General features: G+C 37.2%; 1 protein-coding gene across 1 annotated transcript in view; it reads right to left on the reverse strand.

Annotated features, from left to right (window-relative positions):
• Positions 1–2246: 2246 nt before the first annotated feature.
• LOC149564898 (exonuclease 1-like) overlaps positions 2247–26563 on the reverse strand; it is a 46030-nt gene continuing 21713 nt past the window's right edge. Inside the window, exons 4-13 of the mRNA XM_089818437.1 lie at positions 13826–13904; positions 13459–13503; positions 13186–13335; positions 12880–13003; positions 5962–6062; positions 5548–5645; positions 5333–5425; positions 4980–5187; positions 4512–4581; positions 2247–2711 (exon numbers count right to left, since the gene is read on the reverse strand). Coding sequence (XP_089674563.1) covers positions 2599–2711; positions 4512–4581; positions 4980–5187; positions 5333–5425; positions 5548–5645; positions 5962–6062; positions 12880–13003; positions 13186–13335; positions 13459–13503; positions 13826–13904 — 1081 coding nt within the window. The 3' untranslated portion in view covers positions 2247–2598. The remainder of the gene's footprint in view (positions 2712–4511; positions 4582–4979; positions 5188–5332; positions 5426–5547; positions 5646–5961; positions 6063–12879; positions 13004–13185; positions 13336–13458; positions 13504–13825; positions 13905–26563) is intronic.

Consider the following 26563-nt stretch of genomic DNA (forward strand, 5'->3'; position numbering starts at 1 on the left):
ATCTAACTCGTTATTTTTTCACAAATGCAAGATTCATGAGCTATATGGAGGGTTAGGCATGACCTATGATGGAGACATGAGAACAAAAATCCATATAGCATAGGAAAAGATTATCCTCATGACTTGTGTGAGAGTCATTTGATGTTCATTGGATTACTATATTGTTTTTCAGATGAATGGTTCATAAGGCACAACACTTGGTGAAGTTTTAGCAAATGGGGTTGCAAGCTTTAGGTTTAACCATGGAGGAAACTCCGTAGTTAAGCGCGCTCAGGCTGGAGTAGTACTGGGATGGGTGACCTCCCGGGAAGTCCCGGTGCTTCATCCCTATGAGCATCACCTAGATCCAATGAGTGTTAAGTGTTCTATTTATTCTCATGAGAGATGGATTCATGTTGAATCACTACTCATGAAATATGGGTCAATGAGTTTGACTCAAAAATCACACAGTTAAATCCTGATAGCAATATCACAATTTGACTCGCTATGGAAATTATCTCCTACTTATCAATTGATGAACTTGAGGGGCTTTCTAATGAATGGTTCATAAGGCACAACACTTGGTGAAGGTTTTGCTAATGGGGTTGCAAGCTTTGGGTTTAACCATGGAGGAAACTCCATAGTTAAGCGCGCTCAGGCTGGAGTAGTGCTGGGATGGGTGACCTCCCAGGAAGTCCTGGTGCTTCACCCCTATGAGCATCACCTAGATCCAATGAGTGTTAAGTGTTCCATTTATTCTCATGAGAGATGGATTCATGTTGAATCACTACTCATGAAATATGGGTCAATGAGTTTGACTCAAAAATCACACAGTTAAATCCTGATAGCAATATCACTATTTGACTCGCTGTGGAAATTATCTCCTACTTATCAATTGATGAGCTTAAGAGGCTTTCTAATGAATGGTTCATAAGGCACAACACTTGGTGAAGGTTCTGCAAATGGGGTTGCAAGCTTTGGGTTTAACCATGGAGGAAACTCCGTAGTTAAGCGCGCTCAGGCTGGAGTAGTACTGGGATGGGTGACCTCCCGAGAAGTCTCGATGCTTCACCCCTGTGAGCATCACCTAGATCCAATGAGTGTTAAGTGTTCCATTTATTCTCATGAGAGATGGATTCATGTTGAATCACTACTCATGAAATATGGGTCAATGAGTTTGACTCGAAAATCACACAGTTAAATCCTGATAGCAATATCACAATTTGACTCGCTGTGGAAATTATCTCCTACTTATTTTTAATAGTCATTAATATTTTCAGAAAGTGATATTTATTCAATATAGCATAACGTTATTTATAAAAAGTATAAAATTATCATTGAAACAAATCTTAGTATCAACAATATTTAAGGCACAAATATTTTTCATAACTTTTTGTTGCCTTATTATTATTTTTAACTTGACTACATATAAACATAGATTCGTTTGATATTGCATAGTATATTTTATTTGTATATGAACTATTATTTTGTGGAAATAAAAGCATATAGACTTAGGCTACAAATTAATATTTGAATCCATTTCTATATTTTTCTATTTTTATGTATGTATAAATAAATAGCTTAATGTTCATTGAAAACCCTACATTAAGAAATAAAATGAATAATAAATGTAATAATCATTGTGATATTGATATAAAGATTCAAATATGTAGTCTTCCAGACCCATGTTTAATAAGTAGTAGTTCACTAGAACCATATCGTCATTAGAATGAATGGAACACTTCATTTTCATGAAACATGGGTCCATGAGTTTGACTTGGAAACTACACAATTAAACCCTAATAGCCATATCACAATTTGAATTGGTGATTTTCATTAAAAGCTTCAAAGATTGAGAAATTTGAAATAATGCAATTGAATGTTGTTGAACACAAGTGCATAGCATAGTAGAGCACAAATATTCGTTGACTCTATGTAAGAAAAATGTACGAGGACTGTACTAAATTTGGTATTAGAATTTTTAAAATATTTTAGCCACAAATCTGCAACTGTAAGGTTCATTCCATTATGGAAGGACAACTTATCAAGTTCTAAAAGACTTAAGATTATTGACTAAAAAAAACTTGTGATCAAAACAATCAACAGCTACGAAGTGACCATATAAAGATATAAATAAATGTCTAAGATAAATGTTATAAATGAGAAATACATGAAGATTTAGACCCATATATATATATATATGTGTGTAATAACAACACAATAAAATCTAACTTCACGCAAAATTGAGCCATTTACAATTCTTCAAATTAAAAAAAGCTAAATAAAATAATACATATTTCACCATTACAAATAGACAGATATAAACGTAAAAGTAAAATCAAAGTTCCTTCGTACTACAAGTAGCGCAGGAGAAAACAGAGAGACCATTTTCTCCCTTAAAAAAATCGTCATGTTTATATATCTGCAATATTCAAATTAATGATATGACTAGCAATAATCCAATTTTCTGTTGGGTTGTGGTCTAAGTCCGTCTATTTCTGTTGGGTTGTGGTCTAAGTCCGTCTAACACTAACTGTGACACACTGCTGCGAAGACCCAAACTCAAAACCCATAATGGTCTAACGGTCGGATTTGGACTCTCATTGCAGAGTCCCAAATTCAAAACCCAACAAGAATACCACTTCTTGACAATGCAAAATTGTGTGAAATGCTCAAATTAACTTTTATTGCGGGAGGATTCCCTGCTCGCCAATATTTGGACGACAGATTACCTGAACAAAAGAAAACAAGAAATGGAACAATTAATCAAAACATATCCACATATATCCTGTATCGGTATGCTTCCATTGGTGCATGACATTAAAAGATCAATGAAAGCAAGGAGAGAATGTACTCGTCTTCCAATGCAATATATCATTCCATGCAATCTCCAAACAGTGAAATTAAGAATAGAATGGTAATATTGAGAGGCCTTGAATTCGGCACGCCATTGGAGACTAAAAATAAGTAATATCAATTTATCAGCAATCATCTAATAATGCATGCCAAAATCTTAGAGAAGCCATACCAGTTATATTGAGATTTATCACCTAAGGGGAATAACACAAGTAAGCATAGCAGTCCATCATCCCTATGGCATATGAGATATTGTTGGTTTCAACAATAAAATGGTTTGAACTAACACTCATTACATTGTTTCTATGGTCATCAAGCGTATTAATGAAGCACAACATTAAAAAATATTGTCCATCTCTAACCACAGTAGCTAAGAAATTATACAAAGACAACGGCGCTAAGGTAAGTACAGTTATGCTAATGGAGTAAAACATATGATATAATCCAATCTTCAAAGAATGTAAATGAATTTGCAATCTAGACATATTCAATTTTCAAAGGCACATGGCCAGCCAAAGTCTAGTTGCAAGGTAAGACTTGCTGCCCTGTTAATTGAGGCTGGCATTAAGCAGGACGTCAACAGATGACTGAAAGTCTCGTGATTTTGCGTCATGCTAACTTCATAGCATATTGTTCTAAGTTCCTAACAATAAAAGAAAGCTTGAGACAGAATCCAACATAGATGCTCTGATGCGCCTGCCAACATCCCAGTCATTCATGTAAATGGTGTCACCTGCAAGGCTGCAAGCCACCTACCCAAATCTGATACCCAGAGCACTCTCCACCTATGTTTAATTTTTTTGTGACTAAATGTCACTGTTCTTTGAAGGCAATTTTTTTATGCCAGATATGTTGCTTCTGCTGCTGCTTCTGGGCTTGATGTGAAATAATTTTCACCTAGAAGTTGGAGGTGGTAAGGAAACTAAAGAAGCTACTTCAATGCTTTTGAATTAACTCTACTTATAGATAGCTGGGTGGTTGGCGCATGCACTGCTCATTCCATCACTTGTGTGCTGTGTAAAGCTTCTAATGGTCAAATTTAGAGGACAGGGCCACAATGCAAACGAGTACAGGACCAACCAAGTCCATGCAGATGAAAAATCATCTTTATCAAAGAATGATATTATGGGTTAGATTGTTTCTGGAATTTGAGATTTAGACAAGAACGTTGGTCAGTATATGTCCATTGTACTCACTTTCATTCTTTTAGTTACACCTGTTTTGGCTCTTTAGCTGTTTTGGGAAAAATTCAAAAAAGGTAGCAACAGAACCAATCTGAGAAGTATTATTTGATGGAACTCTTTGTAAGAGCAACAAAATTATTGATTCTTTATTTTGACATCTTGAAAGAAATGTTGGTAGAATCGTGGGCAAAAAAAACATTGTTGTTTGCTTACATTGAAAACATCCCATTGTTATCCGTTCTGTTTATACTATAAAAACAAGCAGAAGAAAGGATTGAATCGCAGCATGAATTCATCCTTAATCAGAAATGCATCACTATACCTCTGTTGAGCTATCAAATCCCTTGCTTGGTTAGTAAAAGTTAGTTTCTGTGACTTCCTTAAAAGTTCTTACTTTTACTTATTCACTGTGCATCAATATATCAACCACGTTACGAAGTCAACATTTCTGTAATTTGATTTGAGAAACTGAAGAAGCAAAATTGAACTTGCCTTGATTCGTGCATGTTGTATGACTTAACTTTTGTGAAATCTTCTCTCCAGTCCTGATAGAAATTCTACCCTGGAAGTCAACCAAAACAAAAATAATATTAAAAAGTTTCAAAAATAAATAAAATGAACATATTAATATAACCAAACTTTATATCTTGTGGGGTTCATGAAATATGTATATGGAATGAATGGTATTTCATTTATATGCAAATAAGCTTTTAGAGATTAAGGAATTTCTGATTGTAGAATTGTCGGTAACTTAGTATGAATCTTTATCCATTAAATACAAAATGAACTCTGAAATGTTGAAATGTAAACTTGCATCCAGAAAATAACTCAGATGTTCCCAATCAAATCAGACATTAAAATCATTATGGAACCATACAGTGATGCATGTACAGATGGAGTGACTGCATATCCATTTGCATCATAAATATAGAACTAGTGTTCCATTAGCAAACCACTTACTCTGTCATTCTGAGAAATCAAGACGGATGGACCGGAATCTCTTTCATTCTGCAATCCTCTTGATTGGTTCTGCAAGGTCACTCTCTGATTTGTAAATAGTACCCCATGTCCTTGCAAAGGAATATGTGGAAACTCGTCAAAATATTCCATTGATATAGGATTGATTCGCCCTTCAGCAATAGCAATTACCACTAAAGGAGACAATTCTCTGAATGCCTATCATGGAAAAATTTTAATTTTTGCAATTTTGATAAACCTTTGCAAGTAGTTTACAACTCACAGTAGTTCATTTTTTTGTTTACAATTGCTGAAGCTGGGAAAAAAGAAAACAAATCAACCTGGGTTAAGGATACGGCCCGAGGAAGTCAAGATTACCCTCAAACGCTTCTAAAAACCCTTCTTGTACTGGCCTCAGAAATGAGAGACGTCTCAGATTAGGGTCATATCTGTCAAAAGAAAAGCGTTGCTTTAATATTGTCCTTGCAGCTCTTTTATTTGAAATCAATATCAAAAATCTTTTGCAGTATAAGCAGAAAGCTTTATTAATAAGAACAGCTAGAAGAATTACACTCTTGCATGCCGGAAAACAGCAAGTGCCTCTTTGAAAGAATTGATGTAACCTTCAGGTATCTGACCCTTTTTCTTAAGTAGCAATGCAGAAAGAACCTGTGTGGAAAAAAAAAACTATCAAAAACTTAGTTTCTCTCAACAATGACCTTCTTGCATTACACTCGAGCAACAAAGGGACAAGGATTCCTAGGAATTTACTCTGAAACTTCATATAAACAAACCTATTCAGAGTACTAAATAGTAAATAATGGATCGAGCAAGGATGCCAAACAGATAAACTCAGAAATAGTGTATAAAATCAGAAAAGTATATCAACATTTGGTCCTTGAAAACAAATATATAGAAGTCCAAAATATAACTTTTCTCCGCAAAATAACTGTTTTCAGTATTTCACATAAATTTTAAGACATACCTGATCTAAATTTTTGTACTGGGCTACCAAGGAATGTGATCGCTTGATTCCAATGCCAGTGATCGATGAAAGGTAATCACAGCCTGCAAGGGCACACATACCTAGAAGACACAAAATATCACAAACATTACCTAAGACATATTTGTAGTTGTGATAATTGCTTCCTTTGCTCTCCATCATCCAGATATGAAACAAGATGGTACTAATAAAAGCACGGTAACTGGCAAAGCAGCATTACCCTAGTATATCATATTGAAAATTGATCTTTTAACTTTGGCAGGTTTGTAGCCCCATTATGCCCTTTGAATATGCATCTCTATCCAAATTAACAGTGCCCAGTAAACATGCTTCAAAGATAATTTTCAACAACAGAAATCAACACCATACATCAAGACCATCCTCATATGCTTATCAAGAAGTTATCAACACTACTATTGTGAACAATTCATCTCAATTTTATTGAATATGAAAGAATTTCTTAAACTGAATTAAGTGCCGTTCCACCCTAAATTGAATGACTATCTGATTTCTTCTTGTTATTTACACAATTTAAAATTAAATGTATTTGTATGTTGTTCAGTAGATATATGCAAAATTGCAAATGTCATAAATATGTCGCACTATTCTTTCCCCAATCTTTACAGTTTTTAGATAGGGAAAATTCTTTTATCAGGTACAAAGGTAACAAAATTGGAACTTTATTTTCACTGGAAAGGAAGGTAATTTTTAATTGGTGCATCCCCTTCTCGTTTACTGTTAGAGAATTTCCTAGGTCAGGGGAACAGATGCAACTGTTGTGGTAGGACACAATAGGGGTACATTTTGCCATGTGAGATCAAGGAGCTCCCTTAGTGGCCATGGTTTGAAATTAGAATTATGAGCCTTGAGTCACCAACTCAAAATCAATTAACACCATTCAAACATGTGCCACACGTCCTTGATAATTGATATCATTGGATTTCCCTTGTATAATTTTCTCACTTATGTTAGCATAACAATCAGTTAGTTATATGGCTTAAATTATTTTCCAGATAAAGCAAGTTCATTTTCTTTTAAATGGATGTTAATGACAGTCCTATACATGAATCCTATTTCTCTTTGCAATTATTATCATATAGTAATATACCAACAGGTCCACTATATAATTTTCATATCATGTTGTTCTGGAAACATGGTAGAGAGGTGCTAATTAATAAATAGGTGATAAAAAATCCCATGCTGATGACTAGATTGCTTTGATTTATTTATCCTATTTTGAAACAACAAATAAATTGCTTATGTAATACAACAGTAGGTGAAGCATGCTTTAACACAAGGAAATTTCTGCAAGTTCACAAATTACCATTTTGAAAACCAATGCCCTTGACATTATAGGTATCTAATCACCTTAAATACAACAGTTCATTCAACGTCTAGGTTGCCTAGCCATTCCAATAGACTTAGCTACAATTTCACAAGCCTAAATAGCTGTTAGAATAAGAAGTCCCAGTAATCCTCATATGGAAAAGTTGTACCTAGAATAAGGGGCTAATTTCTCTCCTATGAGACCTATTAATTTAAGCGGCCTTTTCCTTCTTACTAACTCATTCATTTAAGTGAGATTCTTCAATTCTATTGTCTTTAGAGTCTTAGACAGCCAGTATTACTATTTTTTCATTGCTTTCTTTTTGTTTTCTCGGTAATAGGATTTTTGTTTTATTAATATAATAATGAGCTTTTACTATATAGTTCCAGTGCTGAAATAAATAAAAAACCAAGACCAGCCACCAAACCACCTTTTACAACTGCACATTTCCCACACAGAATTTTCAGATAAACCCTAACCCAATACCCACATTTGTCAAAATTAGAAGAGGTTGCAGTCTGTTCTTCAGAAAAAAATTGCAGTGTGTATGCCCAAAACCCACAGACCGCCCACATTACATTTTCATTACATAATAACAGTAAGAGATTTGACAAAATTTCTCAACACAAAAACTGGCATGCTGGCTCCAAATCTGCATCAAATTCTTCGAACAGCTTCCTGATAATGCCAAGCCACCAGCCGTGCCTTCCCCAAAACAATTAATTGACCAAACCAAATTCCAGGTCAGTAGCCACCCACCATTGAAAGGAACGAAAAGAACCACCATTTGGGGACCATTCACGGTCCAGTGCACGAGTAATAGCCAAAGTATAATTTCAAAATTCACATCACTAGAAATTTGGCATTCTCCATGCCTGCTCAGAAGTACAAGGTGATCATTCCCAACCTAGACTAAAGAGCAAGAATAAGAAACATGTACACAGAAGCTCCAAACCGAACATGTGAAAAAAACCCAGATTAGAAGAAGAAAGAGAAGCAAGGTGCCATTGGAGATTGTCGACCATCCATTAGTGTTGACCCTGTGCCACATCATCACCAATTCATTCATCCAACAGAGCATTGATTCTTGCTTCTGGAAAATCCTCGTAGCCATTACCCACCTCCTTCCTTCGTTTAAGTTTCTCCTGGAGTTTGGCTTCATCCTCTTCAGTCCACCTGGCATTGCATTTCATTATTTCAATGTCTTCAAGAAAATAGATCATGATCACCAATTTCATAGCAAACCAACCTTTCCTAGCCTCTCTAAACCTTTTGTTTTTAAACCTCTCACCAAAACACCACACAAAGGGTGAGTGCTTCATGCCCTCAGTTTTTAGAAGGCCACTATGTTTGTCTCCCAAATTAATTCCAAGTCCTGGAATAGATTTTGCTAAAATCTCCTTAAAACCTCCTTGCGCCTCCCGGGGAACAATTGTTTCCATAATCAGCTTCCTGATTGCTTTATCTTTGCCAAGCTGCATTGCCCAAGCCATAATCATGGACTAGATGTCAGTGTTGGTCTTGCGACAGTTCTCAACTTGGAACATTTCCACTAGTAGAATTGAGATGCTCTATGTGAGCCTGTTATCCATGAAATTAAACATTTTGTCCAACCTTAATTTCCTGCTATGCCCATAAAATAGGTTTTGCTGCTTGGTGCAAATGAGAGTAAAGGAGGTTTCCATCTCTTCCACTTGCAGAGGACTTCAGAGGTGAGAGTAAAATGACCAAAAAGGAACTCTCACCAAATTTGTTCTCCAAGGCACACAAACCTAACATTCCCCATCATAATCAATCTGGTTGTCAGTGGTTACTTGGCAATCACAGCAAAGATCACATTGTACTCCCATCACATTTCTGTCATCAGCTGCATGCCATATTAATTGGTTGCATTTGTTTGTGGCCAAAAAGGAGTTTTAGTTATTACGGAGGATTTCTCACATCCATCCTTAAGTCTTGAAAATCCTCAAGTACAAAAACATGCATGTTGAGAGTTAAGGCCCAATTAGACAGTGTGCCAACTTCTTTATTTCCCTGTCTCCTTACATGTTAATTTGAAATCCTCCAAAGAGGTTAATTCTGCAATAATTTGGTTGATGTAATTCTGCAGGTGCCATGCATCCATGTCACCTTTGATAATTGTATTAACAATGATTTGTGAATCACCTTCCACGTGTAGTTTCCTCACACAGAGCTCCTTTGTTGCTTGTACTACTAGTAAAGTCGCTTATGCTTCAGCAACATTTTTAGATCCATCCAATAAACGTTTCCTGCTGCAAGCAATAAGATCACCATTTGAATCTCGAATAATAAATCCTGCTCCTGAAGGTCCAGAGTTACCTTTCAAAGCACCATAGAAATTGCATTTTCACCACCCTTAAATAGGTTTTTCCCAAACAACATCAACAAGCAAACCAACAAATGGATTAACCCGTCCCTGCCCATTCCGGGCTTCTTCAATGCTTTCTTGCTTTGATTAATTACTTGTGTATTTAATAGAAAATATTTTGTGAATCTACTATGGTATTAGAACCAAGGGCTTGACCTTGTTTCAAAAGCCACTACACATTGCAAACGCTGTTGTAAATTCAGAGTGAAGATTACACGACAAAGGAGCAACATGTGATATTGAAGTGGCGATGCCAAATTGTTGTAAAAATTTCAAAACAAGGGAAACCCTTAAGAAGTGTCATTCAAAGCTAGGATTGTCGGTTCATGAGGAGAGGAACTTAACAATGCAAGAACAACCTAGACACTAAATTTTGAAGATCTAACAAGGGTGGTCATCTCACAAAATTGTGGATAACTGGAAATCAATAAGTTGAGGTTAACACATGGCAACATCTGATTAGTGGAATTAATTTTCAAATTCAAACATTTGAATTCTTGTTTATTAGAATTGGTCTAGTGGTGGAGAACTTTACTCTTGAAAGAAAGGTCACAAGTTGCAATCCCATTGTTGGGCATAGGGTATGCACACCTCATTTGTAGCATAGTTGGGTGGCTCTTGCAAGGAGTACGGGTAGTCCCTAATGTCATCACCATATGTAGACCCAAAAACACCTGACTGGTATCATGGACTATAAAAGCACCTTTCCTTTTCTTTTTTTTGGAGTAAAATTGTGAATTTTCCAGAGGCCATACTCATAAAGGCTGCTATCTTTCCCTGTCATCACTATCGTACACAACAATGAACTTGACCATCAAATGGCAGGGACCTCTATCAAACTATCCTCTTCTTAAACTTTCTTTGTTATACACTTGGCTTTGCAATGCTTTTCTAAACCTGTCAGTCTTTTGTCTTCCAAACTGGTTTAGTTGCATTACCTATTTTTTGTCCCTCAGGCTGGTAGGAGCGGTGCTTTAGTGCCAATTGTAGTGCCCCTTTCTAGGATTGCCCTAGATTTTGCCTAAGCACCTTGTAAATATCAAGTCTTCTGACATTGTCTTTGGATGCTGATCACCACTCTCTTGGATGAGTGTTATTGTTCAATGGTTCAACCTTCCTTCATTGATGCCTTGAGCCATGGGAGAGTGATGATTGATAAGACCCTTTCAATGGCTTTCATAAGGATTGACTCGCTACTTTGCATTGTTGCCTTGAGAACAATATAGTATTCCCCAAATTGATTTCTATTGGATGTCCTCAAATGAAATCTTGTCCCCTTTATATTCTCCAATATGAGGGAGAGTCGCATCTCTTCCTAATGGTCACTACCATTCACAATTACCACCCTTAAAAAGGGTCACAACCATTCATAATTGCTGCCCCTTTAAAAGAGTTGTTTTGTTAACAAAAGATTTGCTTGATATCAATATGAACATAACGTGTGCATCAAGACTGAGTGAAATCATTACTTGAATTATGTATATATTGATGACCATATTCTCACAAGATCTTCATCAAGAATGATTTATGACATGGAAAAGGAACATAAAGGAGCCTTTGAAATGATAGATCTTGGACTACTACATCATTTCCTTGGAATTCAAGTGAGTCAAGAAAAGGATGAGATCTTTATATCCCAGGAATGCTCTGGACTTATTCACCAAGTTCAGTATGTTGGATTGCAAACTATTTTTTTGAGTCCTTATCAGTCGTATATGAAGCTTTCTGCCAAATGTACTTCACTCCTTGCTAATGCAAAGCGTCACAGACAGTTAGGAGTCTTATCTATTTCACCAGACCTGATATATTAGTTGCACTTAATGTGGTTTCCAGGTCTGTGCAAGAACTCAGTAACAATCATTGCGAGGTAGCAAAGAGGATCTCAATATATCAAAGAACAATTCATGTGAGTTGAATATTTGAGGATCTGTGATAAAAGTTCTGAGATATACAAATTTTGACTGGACAGGAGATAATGATACTTGTAGATCCACATCAGGAAATAGTTTTCATTTGGGATCTGGAACACTTCCATTTTCTTGCTTTAGAAAGTCATAAGTGGTTGTTCTTTCAACTCTAGAGGCAGAAATTTAAGAAGTTGGTAATGCTGCTTAGGAGATTGCTTGGATTCTCCAGCTTCTACGAGAGAATGGTCTAGCTCAGTCCAACCCTACTTTTCTAAGTGATAATCAAGGAGCTATTCAAGGTGCTCATAAACCAATGGCCCACCAAGACCAAACATAATAATACGCATCAGCACTTTATCAAAAAAAGTATCCAGGAAGGCATGATTGATCTCCACTATTGTTAGTCAGAGGATGAGATGATACAAACATGTTCACCAAGCCTCTCACCCAGGCTAAGTTTGTCCAATAGCAAAAGATACTCAAAGTTCAGGAGGTTGCCATCAAGGAGAGATGTTAGGTGATGATATGTTCAATAAGTTATGTGCTCCATCCAAATCGGGTATAGGAGGATGTTAGAATATGAAGTCCCACTTGTCAAGCCCAATTTGAGTCATAGATCATAGCTGGCTCACTGAGATAAGTACTGTATAGCTTTAAATTTCAACCTCGTGAACAAGTTGGCCATCAGAGAAGTGGATATGTGTTTTTTTACCTCCTAAGAAGCCTATTTTGCATTCTTACTATTGCATTCCCTCAAGTGAGATCCTCCAATTCCAGTGTTCTTTGGGGTTTTTTGATACTAAATTGTTTCTGCTTGTAGATCTCATGGAAAATATTTGGTGATTAATAACAGAAGAGTTTATTGAGACAATGCAGCACACGAGACCTATCCCTTTCAATCAGATGGCACAAGTAGTCGTTCACATTTTTAGGTGAAAAAAGAAAAGGTTGATTAAAACATCCAAATGCTTACACAAAGTGTTACCTCTCACACAAATAAACATAGATGCACAAAACAATTCTTTAAAACAACAAGAAGAAATCCAGGGAAGCAAAAGCCTAAAGGTGCTCCAGAGTATTATGGTTTTATATGTGAAATTTTGGGGCAAAATGCTTACCAGCCTAATAGATAACAACTTAAAATTGGACCTTTTAAAACGTTATATGTATTATGCTTAAAACTAGTTCAAATCCCCTACCCCCATCATTAATGATATCTCATTTTTTAAGCAATAATGAATTATAATTGAGCTCATGAGCAATAAGTTAGAAATAACCTGTGAATAATTCTTGGGTGAAACATTTAAATGTAAATTTCCCGGCAGAAACATTTGTGCTGTCAAAAGCTCTGTCCAATATAACTTCTTCACCAACTCCAAACTTACCCATTTTGTAAATAACCTGTTTATAACACCTTCAAAAGGCATGATTGTTAATTCCATCAGAGAAGGAATCACACTTTAATAGTGAAGAAAATTCCTGAATGAGGTATTGCTCCAATGAAATATGTGATCAGCAATTTGTTCTACTCTAAGCAGAAAAGCATGAAAACTCTAATATGGGACTTTGGGGACTCTACTAACCACATTGCAGCCATATGCCAATAGATCACTATCCTCACTTATGACAGCTGCTAATCCACCTTCCTCTGGGTCCAACATAGACAAGTAAGCCAATTGAGAATCTGCTTCATAAGGTGCTACCAGATACTCAACGCCTTCTTTTTTAAGGATCTGAAATCAAAGATATTCATGAAAAAACCATTTGTTGTCAAGCTGCAATACATCATACTCATAGTATTCAGTAAGAACTGAAACAGAAAAGACACAAAACTATTTCATGAATAGGACTGTTACCTGGATAAGCTCATGTGCCATGAATGGCGTAATCTTTATTGCTCCCTGTGAAAGATAGAGCAGCAAAGATTTGTTTAGAGTTAAAAGTTTACTGTGATAGATAGGTGAGCTACATCTAAAATTTTAACAGATGATAAACTTACATGGAAGCTAGAAAGTTCAAAAACAATTGAAATCTACAAATGTAAATTGGCGAAGTAAAAATGAAAAATATCGGGAAATATTCAAAAGGACAATAAAAAAGGTAAAGCTCCTAAACAAGAATTCTATATTTGGTAAATGGTGAAATCCCATGAGAAAAAGAGGTCTCAAAAGTGACTCAAATCAGAAAGTACAATTTTTTTTTGAAGTACTTAAAAAGAAATACCTGGAAAAATTCAATAGCACCAGTAAAATCTCCCTGGGATAACTTGGTTCGAGCTTGTTCCAGGTTGGCATCTCTCTTCCTGCAATATAGAACTGTTGAGAATCCAAATTCAAGAAAAAAAATGATTAAACGGTCCTCTATTTTACAAAGTGTATCCAGAGGCTTCATTTCACGTGCCTTTCAGGTAAGTTTATTTTCTGTACACTAGAATTCTCAGCATTACCAGAACGTTTTGTAAATAATCTAAAAGCTGTTAATGGCATGGAACAAATAAGGAATCTCTTTCTTCGCAAATGTAGCTTCCAAAAAACATTGGGATACATTAATAGTATAGATTTAGTGTTAAATTCTAGGATCGCTGCAAATGTAATAACAATTGTCATTGTATTGATTGTGTTCCAAATGCAAATGAAGGCTTATAAATATGAGAGGAGGAGACATGTCTCATGAAGAGACATGTCTCTACAGTTAAACATCACTAGTTAACATATTGATATAATAGTATAAATAACCATACAACTCATCTTAAGCATATATGTAATATTAATATGTTAACCATATATGTAATATATTATTATATAATAATATATAGTATATATTATTATATTATTATATAATAATATATAATATATATTATATATATAAGATATTCTTCTTAAAGATGATTTACCATCAACAAGGTATCTCATGTTAAAATCAATCCAACAGAAGCTACAACCTTAACACTCCCTCTTAGCTAGGGAGGATTTATAGAACACATTATGCTCTCAAGAATATGAAGAGCTATCATCTCAGTGTGATATTCAATTCACTATGAGGTTAAATTTCTCACTTTTCATAACACACAATTGAAACAATTTCCATAGCTTTAAAACACCACCTTAAGTGTAGTCTATAGTAGTAACTATGTCATGGTGTCTGGTAAGATCTGGCCCAAGGAACCATAACAAGTTGGTTATCATGGTGTCCGGCAAAATCCGGCCCAAAGAACCATGATAAGAGGTCTAACATTTATAAGATCACCACCTTACAATGGTTACCTTTTGTTTGTTCGTTATCATGATTTCCAGCACTCTGGGGCAACAATTTTATGAAGTCTGTAATGATAACAAGTCTACCATTTATAAGATCGTCATTTTATAATGGTTACCTCTTGTTTATATATGTCAATGAAAAATCGTCAACTTTCATTACATATCATAACAGCATTATGTAGTAACTTACATGATATCCACCATGAACCACCATAGCTGCTACTAGAGTGTGGAACAAGGATTTTCACCTTAGACTTCTCTCTCATAGAGGAGAAAACACTACACGGAATTTCACTTAAAACTTCTCCTCATAGAGAAGATATCATCACAAAGGATTGCATCTCAAAATTTCTCCTTCTGAAAAATGACCCTGGGAAGCCGGGTCTTACTTCGTCAAAAACTCTCTTCACCCAAGGATGCCTATCAAACTCAATCTTTTGATTTTCTAATGATAAGTCAATACTTCCTCATGATGCACTCAAGACTAGGCCCATCAAAATCATGCAGTCACACACATGTATTTCTAGACTCCCTCTGAGTATTAATCTTCTAAGCTCCTGCGTTGCCCTCAAAGAAGTGTCATACTCCCTCTTAATGTAGAAGGATACTCATAATCTCAATCATTTAAGGCATTCACTTTAAGATCCTCACTTTATCCTGATCATCAAATGACTAATGAATTCTTGCTTGCACAGTATTTGGTAGCATGTGTAAAGTACCAAGCTTCTTTTCCTGCAAGAATTTCCTCAACCATAAAAGAAAAGATCAAGGCAAATGAATTTTTACAATACATATAGAAATTAAATTTAAGAGAGAATACAATGAGTAGATAAATGTAATACTCAAAGATAACAAATATTTATCTCCATGCGAATGGAACATCTTTCCTTTATAGATGGTTCAAGTGAGAAGAGAACATTGTTTATCATTTCCCCCCCACAATGTGAAGTTCCCACTTTTATACTGTTGAACAATTTTGTATCAATTATGAAAACTTATTTCTAAGTTCCAAGTTGCTCTTTTCGTCCATTGAAGGTCGAAACATTCATTTAGCTTAACAATAGAAGCAAACATGTCCTTCCATTTTCTCAAACTAGTCTAGAATACGCCAATATCTTGAGTGATTATGGTTGTGCCACATGAATAAGTATTTTGCAATTTGTGTATTCCGAATTTTTGATCGAGATCGCCGAAGGTTGACTAGATCATATCCTTTATCTTCTCCCTCTCTTTGAAGGTTGTTGTTAGCCATTTTTGCTCCCCACCCCGCCAAAAATTGAATTTTAGGGTGGCAGACATGTCCAACAGTCAAATTTGACTTATTCAAATTTAAATTGCCATGCATGCATAATAGGGATACGTAACAAACTTATTCTTTTTCCTCATATCCCTAAGTCTTAACCATTCTCTTCATATTGCATGGTATGATCTTATGTTCCAAGTCACAACCGTGCGACTACCCTTCATCACCTGGTCGAAGGTAGTTAGGGTTTAACCATCAAGGAGGCCGCGACAGTACAACGCAGTCAAATTCATACCCAGTCGCATCATCACAGTTACCCTCAGGTTCAGGTAGTTTCAGGCTACAACCATGCAAAGTTTAACTCCAGCAGTCAGAAGTCATTTGGATCGCAAGGTTGCAAGTGGTTAGGCTTAACTCAAGGTCAGGACTGCGACGCGAAATAGCGAAGGTAGCAAATCGCATGATTGTCGAGGTTAATGTGTAATCACAGGTTAAGGTTGTGGAGATGCGACAAGACACCATGTAGATGAACTGATGATGTGGCAATTCAATGTCAGAGAGTTGAAAGGTTGGCAGTTCCTGATTGGCCAAGATACTAAACTATGCAAGGTGGACTCAACTTTATTGTGATCATTGGATTTGGAGAGATCAACAGCTGTCGTATTTTTGCTTTCTCAAGCTATATGATGTTTAGTCAATGTGAGAATACAACGAGCTACCGCGTGTCAAGGTGGGCCAGGTTCAAAAGAGTCTCCTTTTCGCATCATCGCAGGAGTCAAAAGTCATTCATCGGATGAAGCGGATATATTGAATCGATGTACTCCTTTGAAAAGCTTCAAGGGTCCAAGTTGCGATAATGCGAAAATCAAGGGCAATTTCAGTTTTAATCTCTACCGTCAGATTGAAGACAGATCGAAGGTTGTCGTTATGTCGCTAGCCAAAGTTGCAAGGTTATTAATCATAGCGATATAACGACAAGCTACAACTTGTCCAAGTGGGCCCGATCTTTCAATTCCTGTTGTCGTGGCATCGCAAGAGCCAGTTTCTAAGGGGTAATTCATTGAATGAAGGTTGACTCATTCAACTAACATGCATTCCACAAAAAAGGCAAACAAAGCAGTGTTCTGATCTCATGATAAGCTATGTTCATAAGATTGCAAGGGTAAAGGGCTATAACCAACGATGTTACGACCAGGTCACTGGACTACGATCTTATGATGTGTTGTAAGATTGCGAAGGCAATTTTGAGGTCTCCCGATATTACGATACTCAATTGTCGTAACATCATAGAGACGTATGGTCGCATGGAGATTATAAGAGGTCTCTGATCTTATGATGTGTTGTTGTTCATGGGATAGTAGAGGCAAATGTTGAGGGCTGCAACTATATGAGGTAGGGTGTTATCGAGACATCGTGGTGTCATAGTGTCGAGCAATCGTAGGATCATAAGAACATAAATGCTGAGATTTTGAAGGGTTCCAATGGTACGATAAACAGCAGATTGTAAGATCTCAAGGGTGATTTTTTGGGCTCTTGAAGCTACGAATAAGGTTGATTGTGCCATCGTATGATCGTGAGATCATAGGGGGCATGAAAAGGTAAAGGGCAGTTTTCGGAGCAGTCATCCATCGAATGAAGGGGTAAAAGTTGAATCGAGGTTTTCATTGTGAGATCGTGGAGCAAGGAATGCAATGTTCCGATCTTACAAAAAGGTTGTTGTTTGTGAGATCACAAGGTTAAAAATGAGACCGCCGAAGACACAAGGGTTAGTTGATCGCGATCATAGGATCATGAGGATTATAGTTGTTGCTACCGATGTTATGATAGACTACAATCATGAGATCATAAGGTCGTAAGATCGTGAAGGATGAAGGAGGGCCCGATATCACGATAAGTTGCGATCGTAAGATCATAGAGATTATAAAAGGCACCTTCGATCATGAGATAACTGACGATCGTAAGATCATAAAGACTAAGATTCCAGGCTGAAGATGATACGAGTGGTTGACTTCGTTGACAATCATAAGATCATAGGTCCCCGGATTGATCAAATGGGTGCTCTTCTTTTTCGAGTTGGAAAATATAAAAGGTCTTTGACTAATAAAATATCAAGAAAGGTACCAGGTGGAGGTTGAATATAGTTGACTCGCTGATATATTTGATTTGGCGTGTCGAGAACAAAGCAAGCAACTCTTTAATGGTGAAATAGATCTTTTTAATTGTCTACAACCACTTCTAAGCATTCTCCATGCCTAGTAGATGAAAAGGGACACTCCACCGCCGCCTGGTTTATCCATCTACCCAGTCAGAATGATAATGTTTGTCGTTTCTATCTTCTCAGGGCCCTGTTCAATGAAAGATATGATTTTCCTACATTTGGATGTGTACCCCGATTAGATCTTCCCCATATTTGTAGTGATTGTTCTCTACAACTTTAATGGTAGTAGTTGAGCTAAGCCTTAGGGCAGAAGCTATCTCAATTATGCTTGAACTATAAAAGCAAGTTTTGTGACTCTTCCAAGGGTCGATTGATTTTTTTTCTGACTCTATAGCAGAAGTATTCTATACTATGTTACTGTAATTTCCTTTTGTCTATGAATGAATGAAATTCTCTGTTGTACCTCATTCTCCCATCAAGTTTAGTGCAAAATCTTCTTGCCTCTATTGATGTTTTGTTTTCATTCTTCAATCTGCATGACAATATCTACTTTTGCTTCTTAGATGTTATAGAGTGAAGTTCCTTCCTTGTAACATCTCATTTGGTTCCTGATCTATATGTGATTGTTGAGTTAATGCAAAGGTTGAATCAGTGTATCTTGAGATCATATTGATGAGTAGTGCATTGTTAGGCAAATATAAGGCCGAACAAACTATTTAGGTGCATCACCCCCTTTAGATTAGATTAGGTAGTTTGATTTCATGCATCTCCTTCTCCCTTTTCCTCTCAAGAACTAGTTAGGTGCACCCTAATAGTAAGAAAGCTGGCCTTCTCTGGAGATTCGACCTTAAAGCACAAGTCCCACACTTGGAGGTCATTTCCATGTTACATGAGGTCGCCTGAGAAGTAGTACCTCAGGCAAGGGTGCAGACTTTTGTGTCAACATTTTTTGCCACACCCGGTGGGACACTCATATTGAAGCATTCTTAGGTCTACTGGTTCACTGGTGTCAAAGAAGATAACTTCAAATTCATGCTGAGAAGATAGTGCTGCTCTCAGTATTCCGGGGCTTCAAGAGGCTCATTTTCAAGTACTTAGCGACTCTATTCTACCTATACATTCTAGTTTCCAGACCAAAGTTGCTATGATTCATGCCCAAAGCTGACACAAGAGCATATTCTAGAGGTAACTTTCAATATACTAAGCTCTCATTTTCAAATCCTAGAAGAAAAAAAGAATAGACTCTCTATCACCAGTTAGGAGTATAGAAGTAATACATACCCCTCCAAGATCTCTCTCTACTCCTCTTGATAGATCACAGCCTAGGATACAATCTGCCCATTTGAACAGATCACTATTTCATATGGCCCTCCCTAGAGCCCATGCTTTTGCTACCTACAATGGTGGGAGTCCTCTCCTTCTAGCTCAAAGACATGATATACTCGTAGCTGCACTTAAAAGCCCACCTAATTTTACTGGTGAAACTTGCATTTCTCCCTTAGAACATATTCAAGAAGTTTCAAATGTCTATAATACACATGGTATTACAGAAGATGATATTGCTGTTAGATTACTAGCCTCATCACTAAAAGAAAAGGCCTTACAATGGTATAGGGGTTTACCACAAAACTCTATTACTGATTGGGACGGGTTAGGAGCAAGACTTTGTAAACATTTTGAAGATAAGAGTGATCATCTATCACTTTTAGAACAGCTAACAACTATTAAAAGAGCACCCCATGAATATATGACAGATTTCAAAAGACATGGGATAGAATACTTGTTGCAGTAAAGCCTTCCCCTGGTAATACTTTCTTGTATTACCTCAAAGCCTTTAATAGTGATATTGCTACCACTTTACAATCCATGGGAGGAGACACTTTACCAGCTGCCTATGAAATTGCTATAATGGCAAAAAATATCTTGATACAAGGTGGGAAGTTAGCTCCAAAGCCTCCAATGCCTTTCTTTCCTGACATGCCTAATCATCAGCCTACTATAGCCCCTATTCCTACCACATCTACATGCCAACCTCTGGCCATAACCCCAATAGCCTCTACATCCTCAAATGAGACAGATAAGATTGAGGCCATGATGCAGATGTTGATGCAAAATATAGACAAAAGGCTTCAAGATCATAGCTTTGACATGGGTAGGAAATTCCAAGATCAAAGCTTAGAAACACAAATTACTAAACGGGCTATTGGTCAGCAAAAATTGTTAATCCAAACCCTTGGAAATGAGGTGACAACTCTCAAAGGACAACAATCCCAAATTGTTAGGTTGGCTCAGCCTTACAATCAGAATTTGCAGTCAAATAAGCCAACACATCAAGGGTAGGTTCCATGGCCCCAAAATAAATCTTTGAATGGTGTGCCCTATGCAGCCTCAGATCAGTCACAAGCAGTTGTTCATCAGAATAACCTCGCTCAGGAACAAGAAGGATACACGTATGGTTATCATTCCAATGATCAAGGTGCAGTTTCTTAGACCTTGCCTATACAAGAGGAACCAACAACTTCAGGACAGCAATATGATATGAATCAAACACAAGGAGGTGCTTCTTATGCCATCTTTGGTAAGGAGGATTTTGGTGGTAGATGTCAGAAGAACAATAGCACTACAGCCATACGTGCCATGGACCCAGGGATAGCAAATGGGGCAGCTACATCAGTTCAAAATCAAATTAAAAGAGAGAACTGCAGGAAGAAAGAAGAATCTAGGGCTGCTCCTATATCAGCAGGGAGTGAACCTTCAATTTCAGCCACCCATGCACAACCCTACAAGGAAGAAAGTCAAAGTAAGGAAATGAAACCACCTCCCTTTTATATCTCTTTAGTCATAGGAGATAAAATAGTTCATAATTGCATGATAGACTCTGGTGCTAGAACCTCAATCATGCCTAAGAGGATTACTGATCAGCTAGGCATAAAATATGAGCCTATGACTAATGGGATTACTCAGTTGGATGGCAGTTCTTGTAGAACTGTAGGGGTATTCAAAGATTTAGAAGTGACCCTATATGCATGTCCTAGCTACACTATGTTGCGGGATATAACTGTTATAGATCTCCCTACACACTTTGTCATTTGCTTATCAAGAGATTTCACTACTAAGATTAGTGGTGGGTGTATTGCTGCTGATTGCTTCCAAATGTTCTTCAAAACTGGGAATGGCACAAAGACCTTCATCATGGCAGAAGCATTCAATATCCATCATATTGAGCCTTACACGATTGACCCTACAGACATGAATTGTACTCTCTTTGATAGGGAGGAAGGCCACTTGAATCCATTTAGGCACACCGATGAAGCTGAACCAAGGGTCTATGTTATTCATGAACAGGATGATGTCATTCCAAATCTGATCCAAGCTAAAAATGAGGAGATCCCACACAAGTCAACATTAATTGAGTTCCTTGAGCAACAAGAACAGAGAGAGCAATTGGAGGAAATATGGTTCTCCCAAGAGATTGATGATGATAATTTTGTCTTCCAGGATATAAAGGATGATTTGTTTCATCAAAGTGAGAGATATGAATACAAGGGTGAACCACCTTGTGTGTAAGATTCTGGTGGAGTGTGGTATTACAATCAGCCACATGATGACAAAGGAATGATGCTTGAACTTGTCAAGCATTCCAAAGTAAGAAAGAAGGGAAGCTACTTCAACAAGCCAGTCAATGGGTTTGTTTTGCTTGCATCTCGGTAAATTTCTATATATAGTAGGATAGTTGTTTTTCAATTTTCCAAGAAGTGCACGAGCACAAGTTGTTTCCCTACGAGATAGTAAAGTTTTTTTGTTTTTTTGTAGTTGCAGAGATTGCAATTTTTTTTGGTTATTTGCAGAATGGGTTTCCCTTCTTTGTGACTCTATAGCCCAATGGATGCTTAAGGCCACCAATCTCATGCTTAGCAAGTTAGCATCCCCCTTGAGTCGCCAAAATTGTTAGTCATTTTAGCCCCCACCCCCCCCCCAACCCCCCCCGAAAAAATTTGAATTTTAGGGTGGCAAACATGTCCAACAGTCAAATTTGACTTATTCAAATTTAAATTGCCATGCATGCATAATAGGGATACGTAATAACCTTATCCTTTTTCCTCATATCCCTTAGTCTTAACCATTCTCTTCATATTGCATGTTATGATCTTATCTTCCAAGTCGCGACTGTGCGACTACCCTTCATCGCCTGGTCGCAGGCAGTTAAGGTTTAACCATTAAGGAGGCCGCAACAGTGCTACGCAGTCAAATTCATACCCAGTCACACCATCGCAATTACCTTTAGGTTCAGGCAGTCTTAGATTGCGACCATGCGAAGTTTAACTCCAGCAGTCAGAATTCATGTAGATCGCAAGGTCACGGGTGGTTAGGCTTAACTCAAGGAAAGGATTGCGACGCAGTGATTCCCTTTATCGCTCATTCGCAGGGTTTAACACCCAGGTTAGCAATTCAAGTGGTGATGCTGCGAATGGTTATGGACTACATAGTCACAGAGAGTTAACATTAAACCAAGGTTAGATCGGCAACGTTGCGATTCTCTTCCTGTTCGCACAGTCACAATGAGTTAAGGCTAACCTAGGATTCATGTTGTGAAATGGTGAACGTAGCAAATTGCATGATCGTTGGGGTTAATGTGTAATCACAGGTTAAGGTTGCGGAGACACAACAAGACACCATGTGGATGAACCTGATATTGTGGTAGTTCAGTGTCAGAGAGTTGACAGGTTGGCAGTTCCTGATTGGCTAGGGTACTAAACTATGCAAGGGGGCCTAAGTTTTATTGTGATCATTGGATCTAGAGAGATCAACAACTGTCGTATTTTTGCTTTCTCAAGCTGCATGATGTTTAGTGAATGCAAGAATACAATGAGCTACCGCATGTCAAGGTGGACCAGGATCATAAGGGTCTCCTTTTCGCATCATCGCAAGAGTCAAAAGTCATTCATCGGATGAAGCGGACATATTGAATCGATGTAGTCCTTCGAAAAGCTTCAAGGGTCCAAGTTGCGATAATGCGAAAATCAAGGGCAATTTCAGTTTTAATCTCTACTGTCAAATTGAAGACAGATCAAAGGTTGTCGTTATGTCGCTAACCAGAGTTGTAAGGTTATTAATCATAGCAATATAACGACAAGCTGCCACGTGTCCAGGTGGGCTCAATCTTTTAGTTCCTACAATCGTGGCATCACAGGAGCCAATTTCTAAGGGGTAATTCATTGAATGAAGGTTGACTCATTCAACCGACATGCATTCCACCGAAAAGGCAAACAAAGCAGTGTTCCGATCTCACGATAAACTATGTGAGATCACGAGGGTAAAGGGTTATAACCAACGATGTTACGACCAAGTCTCTGGGCTACGATCGTACAATGTGTCATAAGATCGTGAAGGCAATTTTGGAGTCTCCCGATATTACGATAGTCAGTTGTCATAACATCGTAGAGACGTATGGTCCCATGGAGATTACAAGAGGTCTCTGATCTTCCGATGTGTTGTTGTTCGTGGGATTGTAGAAGCAGATGCTAAGGGTTGCGACCATACGAGGCAGGGTGTTATCAGGACATCGCGATGTCGTAACGTCAAGCAATCGTAGGATCATAAGAACACAAATGCTGAGATTTTGAAGGGTTTCGATGCTACGATAAACAGTAGATCGTAAGATCTGAGGGGTGATTTTCTGGGCTCCCGAAACTACAAGAAAGGTTGATGGTGCCATCGTATGATCGTGAGATCATAGGTGGCATGAAAAGGTAAAGGGTCATTTTCCAAGCATTCATCCATCGAAAGAAGAGGTAAAAGTTGAATCGAGGTTTTCATTGTGAGATTGTGGAGCAAGGAATGCAATGTTCCGATCTTACAACAAGGTTGTTGTTCGTGAGATCGCAAGGGTAAAATATGAGACTGCTGAAGACACGACAAGGGTTCGCTGACCGCGATCATAGGATCGTGAGGATTATAGTTGTTGCTGCCGATGTTACAATAGACTGCAATCATGAGATCATAAGGTCGTAAGATCATGAAGGATGAAGGATGAAGGAGGGCCCGATGTCATGATAAGTTGCAATCGTAAGATCATAGAAATTATAAAAGGCACCTTCAACCATGAGATAACTGACGATCGTAAGATCGTAATGTTGACAATTGGCTAATGAAGATATGTAATTGTTGTCATTTATGGCAACACATGATGTAGAAAACCTTGAAAATAAAGATACTTAGCTTTTAGTACCTAGAAAATTGTCTAAGTATGAAATTGGTTTACAACAGTTTATTGTTTTGTATGTAACTTGTTACTAATGTCATATTATGACTAATGAGGTTACATGGAGAAAGCAAGAAGTATGTTGGACATGTGGTTAACGTCGTGTGCAAGAATACCTCTAACACTTATTCAAGTTTTAGTGAAAGCAGTTATGTGATTATTAGTCAAGAACAGAGAGCAGTATTTAACATATAACTTGTTTATATGATGTTATTTCTGGAAGAAATGTAGATGGTATACATATTGATGATGGTGTGTACAACCTCGGACATCAGTATGGACTATATGGATAAAAGATATTCAAGATTTGCCGAACATCTAAATTGGAGGTAAAAGAATTATTTTGTTTACAAAATAATTACTTGACCAATTAGGGCCAACATCCTAGATGTTTACTCTAAGCTGGAAAAGTGTATTTTGGTCTTAGCCGACCCAACTGCAATTTGTGAAAAGGCATGGTATTTATGCAAAGGACATCTTGCAATAAGAAGTGTGCATTTGTATTGTGATAAGTGATATGTGAACTTTTTGTGAAGCAATATATGTAAAGTTTTGAGAACCTGATTTTGTGATCCGAGATCGAGTTGAGGTCAGAGATCAGTCAAGAAAGAAGTTACAGCACCTATTTACCAAAAGAATAATTACTTGTTTGGGCAGTGAGCTCTTCTTGGAATTGGAAGTGCATGTTTGGGCAATGAGCTCTTCTTGCATCTACTTTACTACAACTCTTAACAGGGTTGGAATCTCCTAACAGGGAATCTCTATACTAAATTTGCTCATTGACTCCTAACAGGGTCCATCCTCTAACAAGGAACATATATATCAATATACTATCTAGTGGGTATCATCCCCACCAGGGTTTTCCCTTGGCTAGGGTTTCCCTAGTTAACAAATTATGGTGCTATGAGTTATCTTTGTGCATGGTTACTATTACTATTCTGCATTACGTGTTTACTTTCTTACATATGGTTTAAAGTAATAAATAATATCCAATTGGCGACTAAAGCTTGTACATTACTGATTCTCCCCCCCCCCCCCCCCCCCTTCTCAATAATTTCTATTTCTAACAATTGGTATTAGAGCACAGTTACTCAGAAGAGGTTTGACAGCTTGAGTATGATCTCTATGGATATGGAACAATTGATGAACCTTGAAGAGGCACTTGAACAAATTGATCTCCTTACTAGAAAAAGAGATAAGCTCAAGGATAGATATGAAGACTCCGAAGTATATATTGGACAATTGAAGGACAAGATTAAACATCTCAAATCCAAGCCTGAATCTACTAAATCTGAAACTAGTGATGATGATTATTCAAAACTGAAGACAGAGTACAAGATCTTGAAGCATGAATTGAAGATTACCAATCTAAAGTTGAGTTTGAAGAGTGATCCTAGCAAAGTTGAATCTGATTTGAAGACTGAAAATTCAAATCTTAGAGCAAGTCTAGCAAAGAAGAAATCTGAGTTTGAAACATTGAAAGAAGATCATGAAGAACTTCATAAGTACAACACTACTGTGAAAGGTGAACTAACTCAATGCGAACAACAACTTGAAAAGCTTTATGCTAGCAGAGAAGAGCTTGATGATTCAATGTCAATACAGAGACCTACCTATGATAAGACTGGTCTTGATTATTTATTTAACATGTCTGCAAAGAAACCTAAAAATAGATCAGATCTGAAAGGAAAAGATAAATCTAATGATAAGATTGAATCTAGTCAATCTTCTAATAAACCTAAAGAAGTTGGTCAAGATGAGGAAGCTGAGATTTTGGATGAACCAAAGCAAGTTGAATCTCCTAAGGAAACCAGGTATGAATTTAGAGGTAAGTGGTTTTCATGTAATGAAATAGGTCATATGAAAATAAATTGTACAAATAAGTCATTTAATCATGTTATGGATTTTTACCAGCATAATTGTCGTGGTATGGGTCATAAAGCAATTGATTGTAGGAAACCTAAATATGATAATCATAGAAGAAATCGTAGAATGAGTAGAATGTCTAGGAACACTAATCCTGCAGATAGAAGAAGATCTA

This window comes from Cupressus sempervirens, chromosome 3 (assembly GCF_028749045.1).
Source record: "Cupressus sempervirens isolate cs-2001-9-10 chromosome 3, ASM2874904v1, whole genome shotgun sequence".
Lineage (NCBI taxonomy): Eukaryota > Viridiplantae > Streptophyta > Pinopsida > Cupressales > Cupressaceae > Cupressus > Cupressus sempervirens.